The 11477-nt window shown below is 53.5% G+C and overlaps 1 protein-coding gene across 3 annotated transcripts in view; it reads right to left on the minus strand.

The window, feature by feature from the left end:
• The window catches only part of SHC4 (SHC adaptor protein 4), a 28312-nt gene extending 20775 nt beyond the window's left edge, over positions 1-7537 (minus strand). The window contains exons 1-3 of one of the 3 annotated variants that reach the window (XM_031587632.2): positions 7206-7537; positions 6275-6877; positions 573-643 (exon numbers count right to left, since the gene is read on the minus strand). In XM_031587632.2, coding sequence (XP_031443492.1) covers positions 573-643; positions 6275-6835 — 632 coding nt within the window. In that variant the 5' untranslated portion in view covers positions 6836-6877; positions 7206-7537. The other 2 variants (XM_031587631.2, XM_090148917.1) reach the window with 2 other exon arrangements.
• Positions 7538-11477: the final 3940 nt, after the last annotated feature.

Genomic DNA, 11477 nt, shown 5'->3' on the forward strand with positions numbered 1-11477 from the left:
AAACACAAGGATTCTGCATACAGGGCAAGACTAAAGGTAAAAATAAGGCAGGGTTGTTCTCTTCTGGACATGCCAACAACCAATTGTGAGACGACCTCACTAGATGGAGGGACCCACAGCACCTTGCATCAGGTGTGAAGCAGGGAGAAGGCAGCAGAAGAGATGCCTGGAGCGCCCAGGCTGTGCCTTGGCCACAGCAGCAGCAGCACGGCTGTGGCACAGCCTGCATGTTCACCTCGTGCCCCAGGTGAGCCCAGGCTCCTGGCCCAGCTGCCACTACCAAGCACCAGGTGTGCCTGTACCATGCTGCGACTGCAGGGGGATTCTCTCTGCATCCAAAACAAGGGCTGGGCAATAAATTCAGTCTGTGGCTGAAACGATCAGTTTCACAATGGAAACAGCCTATTGTAATGTCCACGTAATTCAAGTCATCGCTTGGGAAAAAGCAAAGCAAACCATGCAAACTTCTATTCAAAAGAGTTTGAGGGTTTGGCACGCAGTGGTGGCTTTATGCAGAAATCAGAGCTCAGGCTTTTCTTTCTTGTGCTGAATTCCCATTCAGCAGCGCCTACCTGGTGACTTGTGTTCGTGTGCCAAAGTCCAGGGACCTCATTGACTGCAGCACTTCAATACAGCCCATGTACTGTGGAGAACAAAGAGAAACAAAGGATGGCTACGTTAATACCTGCAGAACAGCTGAGAGGAGGTCAGAAAAGAAAGCAAGCGTGATTTCAGCCCACTGAATTTATGCAGAACTACAATCTATGTGGAAAATCAAATCAGCCCTTCTAAAGCAGCTTCCTAAATAGATCAAGGTTTACTGAAAAGTGTGCAGAACAGCAAGGAAGATACCAGCAACTTCAACAACACAGTACAAAAAAGAGATGAAGCCCTCGGGGGACACAAAGTCCAAACCTTCCTCCTTCCTAATTCTGCTCATTGTCACTGATTAACTTGTGCCACTGAGCTGGGAGGAACACATCGATGCCGCTGTGAAATTCCCCCATGTGCAGAGGACATGTGCAGGACTGCTGCACTCAGGGGCCCTTTGGAGCAGTGGGAGGCATTACCAGGCATGAGGAAAACCACCGGTCCCCTGCTGATGCAGGTCTGATGACAAATAACCAACCTCTGCAGAAGATGGAGGAGGCAGACTTGCAATTCAAGCTCTTAGCAACAGCTCTTTAAGAGCCTGCACCACAAAGTGACTGCTTTAAATTAGAGGCTGAGTCCCACCTTTCTGTTGTATGGGGCACAGCTGAGGGCTTTTTCTGTACTTATTTGGGATTTGCGCAGGACAAATTTTCAGAAACATCAAGTCTTGGACGATCTGTGACCATACAGAACCCTCTGACATTTTGCACAAACCTATGGAACATTTTCATCTCGATCAAGTGCACCAGGCCAACTCTAGCCACTGAGCTTACTTCTCTCCAAAACATTTTACTCATTCCTTTATCATTTCTGCTGATAGCCATCCCTCTGCTATTCAAGTGCAGGTCTCTGCTTCCCACCTGGCATCCCCTGTTTGACTCTGCAACAGTCACCTGGGAACAGAGCATCCTACAACAGCCCGGCCCCACTGAGCCCTCCTGCATGGAGTCACAGCCTCTGGGATCCATCACACAGAGCCCCAGGCAGGGGCTGCATGCCCTGTCCTCTTGTTTTTCGGACAGAAGCAGCACTGTGTGCAGAGAAAGGCACCGGCCTGTCTGTGAATGGATTCTCCTGCAGTGCTCAGAGATGAATGCAGGTGTCTGCTCCAGCTTTACAGACCTCCAGAAATGACTGTGTTAAAAAGAGAACGTGTGCGCGCAGTCAAGCAGGGATTCCACAACAATGGTATTATATCCCTGTTTTGGTTTCTTTCCAAATAGCAATGCAACCCTTGGGAGAACTCCAGAATTAGGTCAGAGCCCTGGAAGGACATCAATAAGAATCTGAAGGGTTTGCAGAACTGCCTCCCTAATGAACATTTAATGACTTTGTAAAGGACTCTGAGAGCTATCTTACTTGTTAAAGATATTCCTGCTTAACGGGAACAAAGCAAACGTGGAAGATATGCCTCAAGCCTCAGCTCACAGCACGGCAGAGACCTCTGGTCCTACAGGATAAGGTCAAGCATCCTGTGAGCTGGCGGGGTGCCCCTCGATCCTTGAGAACAGCAAGATTTAGAGGAGGAGGTGAGTCATGCGCTGATAAGCGAGTCCCTGCTGCATCCTGAGCAGATGCGTGGGAAGCTGCTCTAAGCAAAGATGAAAAATCAATATTAGGTTTTTGCATAAGTGACCCTGAGTGAATCTGAACTTATCAATGATTCACAAAAGGCTTTTTTTTTTTTTCCTCTCTTCCTTTCTTTAAAAGCCTGAGTAAGGAAGTGCATTAACACGGCACCTCACTGTATCCCTCATTTATTTTATCTGAATGAGAACGGTCAGTAAGGCTGAACCCCCACATCGCTGGGCAGGGGGAAGCAGTGGAGCTGGGAGGAGGGCACTGTGGTCACAGAGCTGGGAAGAAGCCCAGGGAGCACTCAGAAGGGACAATGGGATGCTGGAAGCCTGGTAGAGAAAACCAAAGATATCTCCAAGGAAGAAAAAAAGAAGTGAAAATTACACAAGGGTGATTAACCCCTCCACTGAAGAAAACACCAACGCAGAACAGAGCCAGCTGCTAAGGACCTGACCTCACTGATGAGGGTGGATGCTGAACCCACAGATGCCTTGCCCAGTTCCTGTAGCAGTGACCCGTGCCAAACCGTGCTCCCATCTCCCTGCAGTGGGATGGGAGCGGCTGTCCTGCAGGAGCTCCGTCCCACAGCATCCAAAGGGGAGGGAGAGCTGGGGATGGATTCTGCTTCCCTACACTGCCGGGGCTGGGAGAGAAGGCTGCTTACTGAAGATGCACATCTTTTCATCTCTCTCTGCAAGAGATGATGGAGAGTGACTGCAGACAGGATGAGGGACTGCGTGGGAGGAGATGTGAATGCACCCGGCAGGGCTCGCGTGAATAAGCTTTTGAGGCACCCTCTAACACAGCCCCACGTCTCATTGCATTCCTTCCCACAACGCAGTGAGTGGCTCCGGCTTCAATGACAGCCAGTGATTCACCAGCAGCAGCGATACAGCTCGTGGAGCTCCTAATTAAACAATACAGCTGCAGCCTCACGATTTGACTTATTAGTTAACAGGCATTAATTCACGTGTAATGCCAAGGGCAGCTCCTACAGACCCCACAGCCATCGAACAAAGGATCCAGGTGGCAGGATTTGCTAGTGGAAGCAATGGTGCTGCTATACAGCCTCTAACCAAAGGCATGTTAGATGCTGCTTGGATTCCCTAAAACATTACAGCTACCTGGGCAAAAAAAAAAACAAAAAACAACAACCATTAAAAAAAAAATCACGAGCAGCAGTATTGTGTGCAAATGAGGGTGGCAGGAATCCTTCTCCCATCCAAGCACTTAATTTTCCCAGCACCTGCTTTAACAAGGCACTTTTGAAGTAAGGGGAAAAGATTTCGGAGCCTCCCACCCCTCCTTCCTCCAGGGCTGCCAGGTGGGGAGCGGGGAGCTCTGCTTTGATTGCTGTGAATAACACCTCGATGCATGGGGCCATGCAGCAGCCATGAGCACGTGGCACCCACACACCATGGCAGGGCCTGAGAGCACAGGCAGAACGGCCTGGAAAGCAGTCTGGCTTTTGCTAAACAGAAAATTTCCAGGAAGGGTCTGACCCTTTCATTTGTGAGTTTTCAATTTTTAATTCCCCATCCCTGGAGGCATTCAAGGCCAGGCTGGATGTGGCTTTGGGCAGCCTGGTCTGGTGGTTGGCGACCCTGTGCACAGCAGGGGGGTTAAAACTAGATGGTCATTGTGGTCCTTCTCAACCCAGGCCATTCTATGATTAAACAAGTGTTGAGAAAAAAAACAAAAAGGGAAAAGCTCCTCATTTTATGTATGTATGTATATATATAGACATATGTACACAAACACATTTTCAATGAGTGTATACCCACAAACATATACACATGCACACTTTCCCTTTCTTTTCAGTTTTGATCTGAAAAACCCATCCCACACCACTGCACCAGGACAAGGGCTGTGGCAGATTTGGTTCAAAGAGAACCCAATGCAGCACCTGCAGCTGTAGCACACGTGAGCAGCCCACAGAGAACTGCTGCCCTAATGCAGAGGCGGTGACAGCTGTGGGATGAGGGCTGCCCAGCACCCCAAGCCCTGCTCACCGCTCACAGCTGTGGCTCTGCAGCCACGAACCACCAGAGCTGATCTCCTTCCTGCCAGAGAAGTGCAAGAACAGCCAGGCCCTCGCTCTGCTCTTAAAGACAGCGGTACAGGGATGAGCTCTGTCCTGGCTCCTGCTTCAGTATTGCTATTTGGGCTCTTTGGTATTCACACAGGTGGGCTGTAGGTGCAGGCAGGTAGGGGGCTCAGCATCTTGCACAGTCCAGGTGATGTGAGACACATGTGGAACCTCCAGCTGCTGTGCACAGCTGCAGTCACACCACAGGGCACACAGGGAATCCCACTGCTGGCATCTCTTGAAGCAACACCTGGCAGACAATTTCTGCCTCCTTCCAATTTATGTGTGACCACTTTTGATGTAAAGCTTCTTATCACTTCAGCAATTACTGTCTTTCTGAAATACCTGGTCAAAAAGCCAACGGGTTTGGACACAGCACATCAGGATGTGTCTCAGCGGTGCTCCTGCAGCCCTTGGGCTCCTACAGCAGCAGAGCTGCAGGAGGACATCTCCCTGTCGTACTGGGAGGCCCCTAACAGTCAGCCCTTCAAAGATATTTCCCTGTGAAACAGCCTGACCTCCACAGCAGGAAAACACCCTGGAGCAGCAACCTGAGGAGCAGCAGAAGGGGGCAGCCCCTTCACTACTTCTCCGGACCTTCCTGTGACGCTGGGCCTTGGTTTTGCTTCTCCTTTTCCTTTCTGGTCACCGTGGCTCCCAGCAGGTAACACTTCACTGCCTCTGCCCACGAGCCCACACAGAACCTGGGAAATCCCCCTATCAGGGGGCATCGCAGCCCTGTAGGAACCTCAGAGCCTTGGCTGTGACTGACACCGTACAACAGGCAGGTGCCACAGGCTATGCACTGTGACACCACAACACCAGCACACCACCCACCAGCATTGAGAGCCCCAGCAGGCACTGTGCTGTCATGCTGTGCCACCTGTGTGCCCATTAACCCAGTCAGCCACCGCTGGTGCCAAAGTACCAAGTGCCCATGTCAGCACTGGGCCTTACAGGAAGCCAAGCACAAGAGGACAGGCACAAGGGTAGCTCAGAGAAACCCACACAGTACAAGCTCCCTCCTGCTGCTGCCTTTAACAAGACAAATGAAGATGACTGCACTCTGACTTCCATTTCCACAGCTGATGACCTGACTGATGTCCATCCCACAGCTCCCACAGCCAAAGACCTCACCCACAGTAGCTGGCCTGCTTGGGAAGGGTGGGCACAGCCACGGCCCCATTTTGTTCTTTTCCTCTCTGACGTGCAATGTCAGAGGTTTAGAGTGTGGAGAAGGAAGCAATGGCCATTGGCTTTCCAACTGGCAAGGTCTGGGCACAGAAGTAAAACATCCAGAGAGGAAAAACAGAAAACAAGAAAGCTTCTGGGTGTGACGTGGGTGGAAGAAGCAAAGCCCTGAACCCGGGGACTCACCCAGCAGCACAGTCTCCTCAGCCAGCAATTGCTGACAGCAGCCAGCACCAACAGTGACGGCACAGTGTGAGAAACACCCGGAGCAGCTCCGGTCAGGTGTCCTCTGGAGGAACAGGCAGTGCTCTCTGTGCCCAGAGCAGTGGGTGCAGCCCACCAGCACAAGTGGAGGGCAGCCTCGGCACCCTGCACCACGCAGAAGGGGCTGCAGGACCAATGCTGGGCCCAGCACTGACAGATGTCACAGTGTGAGCCAGCACCTGTCTGGCACCGGAGCTGCTGGGAAGGATGGGATCTTGCCACAGTCCTTCCCCTCCAACACACGTTTCAGAGTGACCTCATTTGCAGCACAGCTCAGCTGCGCTCCTCCAAGAGCCTAAGGACAGACTATGGCAATTGATGTTGTCTACCTCTGGGGATAGCTGTGCTCCTTTTAACTCCCTCGGGCCCTCAGCACAGCCCTACATCCATCATTAAACATCAGATACACAGGGTAAGTCGGTGACCAGAGGCTGCAAAGATGGCAGTACAGCCTGCAGCCCCCTGTGCCAGCGCCCGGTCCCCGCGCTCAGTACTCACCCTCACACCGTAGCTTGTGCCCGGCTCCTCCGCACTCTCCCCGCTGGGCACGAGGCTCCCTCCCAGCCTGCCCACCGCCTCCGCCGCTCCCCGCCCGGCGCAGCCGCCCGCGGGCCTCGGGGTCTGGTGTGGCCCCTCCGTGCCGGGCTGAGGGTACGAGGCCGAGAGGCAGCCGAGCTCAGGCGAGGAAGGGCCGCCGGGAACGGTGACGCACTCAGTCAGTTTGGTCCTCGGCACCTCCTTGCTCCCCAGGCAGAAGCTCTTCAGGCCGGGCAGAGCGGAGGGGTTGGCGAGTTTAATGTTGGCCATGCGCGGGATCAGCGCGCACAGCGTGGTGCAGGTGTCCTGCGGACCCAGCGGGACGTCCTCTGCCAGCAGGCTGGGTGCTGAAGGGTGGGAGGAGGAGGAGGAACCTTTGATGTTTTGCGGCCCTTCGTCCAGAGACGTTACGGAGTCGTTCCTGAAGCGGCTGTACTTGGCCCTGTGCAGCATCCCCGGGTGTCGGAGCAGCCCCACGTACAGGACGTGTGCACCGAGGCTCTGCGGGCCGCGCTCTCTCATAGCCCTGGCAATTCGGTAACCGGAGCCTTGGGCACAAATCGCCTTTGTGGATAAATCAGACGGAAAGCAGGCAAGTCAAACAACGTTAAAAACAGAAACGTGACAGAGATTTCTGCCGATTCCCTCCCAAGCAGCGTATTTTCCTCGATGCGGGAGGCTTCCAGCCGCACGGCTCCGTGCCGTCCCACGGGCAGCGGCGGCCCACGCCCAGGAGTGCCACCCGAGCCCCTGTCCCCCCCTGGGACCGCGCACCGGGCGCTCACTGTCGCTATGTCACCGCCAGGTCTTGGCCGCAGCGACAGCCCGAGCGCGATCCGGGCAGAGCAGAGCAGAGCAGAGCACAGCAGGCGAGCCCCGCGCTCAGCCGCACCTCCAGACCATCCCGAGCCCCGCCAGGTGCGCGGCTCTCGGTGCCGTCATCCTCAGCTGCCCCCGCGGGGAAGCGGCAGCCCCGCGCCGCACCGCTCCTGCCCGCACACGCGTAAAGCGGAGCCCTCCCAGCCCGCAGCAGCTCTCAGCCTCGGGCTCGCCAATTCTTGCTCCAAAATCCTTCAGCGCCGGACGGCCGCGGGCTCGGTGCAGCCCCGCGCACGCCGTACCCTCGGCACGCAGCAGCGCCCGAGCCGCTCCCGCCACGCCGAGCCCCGGGCGCCGCCGCCGCTTTTATGAATGAAGTTTTTTTTTTTTTTTGTGAATGAGCCTCGGCGCGTGCAGGCGGGCAGCGCCGTGAATGGCGCTCGGCGGGCGGCCGCGGCCCGGCGGCCCCCGGGGTGCTCCCGGCAGCCAATCGCCGCCCGCCGCCGGCTCACGCGCCCTCAGCGCGCGAGTGCGGGGGGGCGCGAGGCGGGAGCGCGGCGGGGCCGCGCGCGCCGGGACTCCGCATCTCCTGCGGCGCGCGGAGCGGTCACGTTGCTCCCATTGCTCCCGTTGCTCCCGTTGCTCCGCTCCGTGCTCGAGGCTCGGGGCGCTGACGCCTTTGTGAGCGGCGCTGCACCTGCAGCCCTGACCTGAGGGCTGAGGGCCTCCGAACGGTGCTGCCCCGAAGCCGGTGAGAGGGGCGAAAGGACGCCCCTTCTGGGGTAGGGCGGGAGGGGACGTTAGGAAGGAAAAGAATAACACGGCGGCCCGTCCATCACCAATAGCCTCAGAGCTGTAGCCCAGGCACTGCACGGCCGCAGCACCAGCGGCCCCGCAGAGCTCTCGGGGCCCCGGCTGCAGGCAGCGGCGTGGCGCGGGAAGGGGCTTTTTTGCTTACGGCAGTAGGATGCACATACAAGCGTGAGAACAGAACCAGCAAAGAGCGGCATTGTCCGAGGAATATTAGCCAGGGAGGGGGTGGAGGGCAAAAGAAGAATGCCTTTGTCGATTAAAAAGCTAATTTTCTCAGGGCTACAAACAAGATTTCTGCTGAAGATGCTGGGAATCCAAGCTCCAACCGCCCTAAGAACAAAGCGCCTTTAAGCACCGGCACAACCGAGCCTCCAGAAGCCGGGCCTCTGCCTTGTGTGAGGCCCACACGAAGCCCGTGGGCGCCGCTCACGCTCGGTCTGGCTGCCTGCGTTGCTCAGGGCCTCCGAGTGCCTGCACTCTTCTGACCCCATCCCACAGTGCTGCCCCGCGGGGGAGCTGCCCCGCACCCACTCTCATGGGGCTCGGAGGCAGCAGCTCCGTGCTTCTGAGCCGGGCCTGCACAGCAGAGCTCTGCACCTCCCTCAGAACATATGTAGCAAATGGAGGATTCCCCCCACCCCATATAAATAGCAGCGGCAGTGTTAATTCATGCAGACGAGCACCGAGCTCACACTGCACACATCCCCCTTGACACACATGGCTGCAGGCAGAAAGGAGCCCAGCACTGCTTGCAGCCAGGTGTGAGAAGCTGCAGGCAGCTCTGCAGTGTGCTTCTGTGCGTCCCACTGCTCTGCAGCCAGTGGCCACGGCCTGGCTCCAGCCCTGCGGGAGGAGGGAAGCAAAGGCAAAGCTCAGCTAAGCCCAAAAAAGCCTCAAGCTGAATCCCTGCAGAATTCCCCTCCCTACAAACAGGTTTCAGCAGCACAGAACTACAGCCAGCTTGAAAGGAAGTTGGAAATGATCACGCTCTTATAACATCAGGGGGCTCAGTATTTATGTGCCAGCACACAGGGAACATCAGCTCCTGTCGCATAGCTTAGAAGTGTTTTTCCAGAGGGCAATGCACTGGCACACATTTGGAAGGAACAAACGCAGCAGCACCACTGGGCCATCCTGCACTGCCTGTCAGAGCCCCCAGGCTGGGCACTGCGCTGCCATAGTGAATCTAAAGGGAAGCTGTGGTACAGGGACAGTTTTATTGCCTTTTCCTATGAATGTACTCCATCCCTCCACCATCAGCAGCACTCCTCCATGGGCTCAGCCCAGTTCTTGTTAACCACAGCTTCACCTCACCACCCCTAAGTGCCCTCGTGGTGAAGAGGCAGCGACACCTCAGCTGAAAGTACCATGCTGGAGCTGACATTGCAAATACGGGCAGTGCAGCCCCCTCCATGCCCCGATCCATCCCCACAACATGAAGGGCAGTGATGGCTGCATGCAGTGTGGTTTGGGTCAGGTATTTTCACCCATCACTGATGAAGACCCATCAGCACAAATCCGCCATGTGAGAGCTCCCATTGCTGCAAGTATATTTGCACTTAAGGCCTTCAGTGCATCACTGACAGAATTTTTTTTGCGGTGGTTGTTCTGCTCTGTGCACAGCGCTGCAAAGCATAATCCCCACTATGGTGTCATTAAAAATAACCATCAGTAGAAGCTGCTGAACATTTCTCAAACAGGGACAGAGAGGGAAACGTCCGTAAGGCTTTATGGTGATTAGCCTTGTTATTTCCATAGTACAAGTTACACAGGTTTCCAAAATCTGTCTTGGGTTGAGAAGATGTATGCAGAACTCAGGTTTGAGGAGCGATTCTGAGAGCAGCATTGCCTGCTCTCTAAGGTTTGTCACAGCAGCACTTTCAAGAGAGGACAACTGCAGAAGCAGAACTGAAAGAGGAGGCGAAGGCACAGAAATAGAAAACTCAAAATTACAGGATGAAGCCATGTCCTTTCTGAATTGCTACAAATATTCTCACCCGTAGGAGTTGCAAAACCAGCTAATGACACCGTTAGTAGCGGAAGCGTGAGCAGTGCCAGTGAGTCACTGCAGAACAGGGGGCAAGGTGCTCCAACACCCTGCTGCTTCCCAAGGTAGTGCAGACACTGAGAGAGCAGCAAAGGGAAGGTGACTCCAATTCTGGGAGTGCAAGAAATCCTAACTTGGGGGGAGGTGACTGCGGTGAATTCCTCTTAAGTAGGAATGTTACTTTCACTACCATATCCTGGACCTACGTCAGCCTGATGATCTCTGCGGGACGGCAGGTTCTTCTGTATTACATTTCTCTGCTTGCTGCACAGGATGCTGTGTGACAGAACGGAACTGAGCACCGTGCTGTGGGAAATCCCCCGCTCACAGACCACACAGAGCTGGGTGCCAGGGCTCCTGCTCACCACCCCAACCCGCCCCACCTGACCTCAGGAGAACCCAGTTGCAAAAACGACACATCACCCAAAGCCATCAATTTCTACAATCATTTTTATTAGTTATGGAAGAATCCCCACTAGTATTTACATAGTGCAAAAAAGCTGTTATTACTCCAAAAAGTACGGTAGACAGAACAATTATCCTTCATACAGCAAAAAAAGAAATGGAACAAACCCCTTCATATTGTATTTTATAATTTTTCTACTGCTTTAACCTAAGTATTACCATAAATCTTTTAAGACATTAAAGATTAAACAGCTTTCCTAATTAGACTATTTAAAAGTAAAATATATGAACTATTGAACATTGAGAAGGTGGGCTGTGCCAACTGCATTTCTATTTTCACTGTTACCATTCATTGGAGTGGAAGCTTGGGGTTGAACATTCTTACATTTCCTTACATAGGCAGGGTGGGGCAGAGCCCTCTGTTACATATTTTTATGGCTTACATCTGCTGGTTTTTGTTTCATCAACTTATCGCCACGTCTCGCCTTGACATGGCTAACACTGAAACCAATTCAGTGGTTCCATTAGTTGGCACAACTTCACAGAAAATACTTAGTGACAGTTTCAGCAAACAGCAGCTTCTCAAACAATAATACTTTTTACAAATGCGTTTAAGGTAACATCATTAAATGTAAGCTCGTGTTAAAGAACCAGACAGAACCACACTGTGTAAGCTCCCTCCCACCCAAATGAGCATTAAGGACCCCTCTTACCTTTACCATAAGAATACCAACAAGTGCATCTTTGAACATTTTCTATAATTTTTAACACACAGGTCAATACCCTCAGTCACTGCTCAGCTCCAATTGTACAAATACCCACACGCAGTCTGAGCAGAAGTGTCAGACTTCAGCCAGTGGCAGCAGTGCTCTTCAGTGCGTGCTGACAGGATCAGGTCCTGAACCTCTGTCATTTTTACTTGGCCCAACCAAGGACAAAAGCTCTTCAGTATTTTTCCCTTTCACATATTTGCAATCCACATTTCATGTCAAGAGATACTTGAAGTATTTATATAAATAGGTTGCATACATAGCCATCTCTATCAGCTTTAAAGATCCCTACCCCTACCACAGATACATT

This window comes from Phasianus colchicus, chromosome 12 (genome assembly GCF_987193195.1).
Source record: "Phasianus colchicus chromosome 12, bPhaCol1.hap1.1, whole genome shotgun sequence".
Lineage (NCBI taxonomy): Eukaryota > Metazoa > Chordata > Aves > Galliformes > Phasianidae > Phasianus > Phasianus colchicus.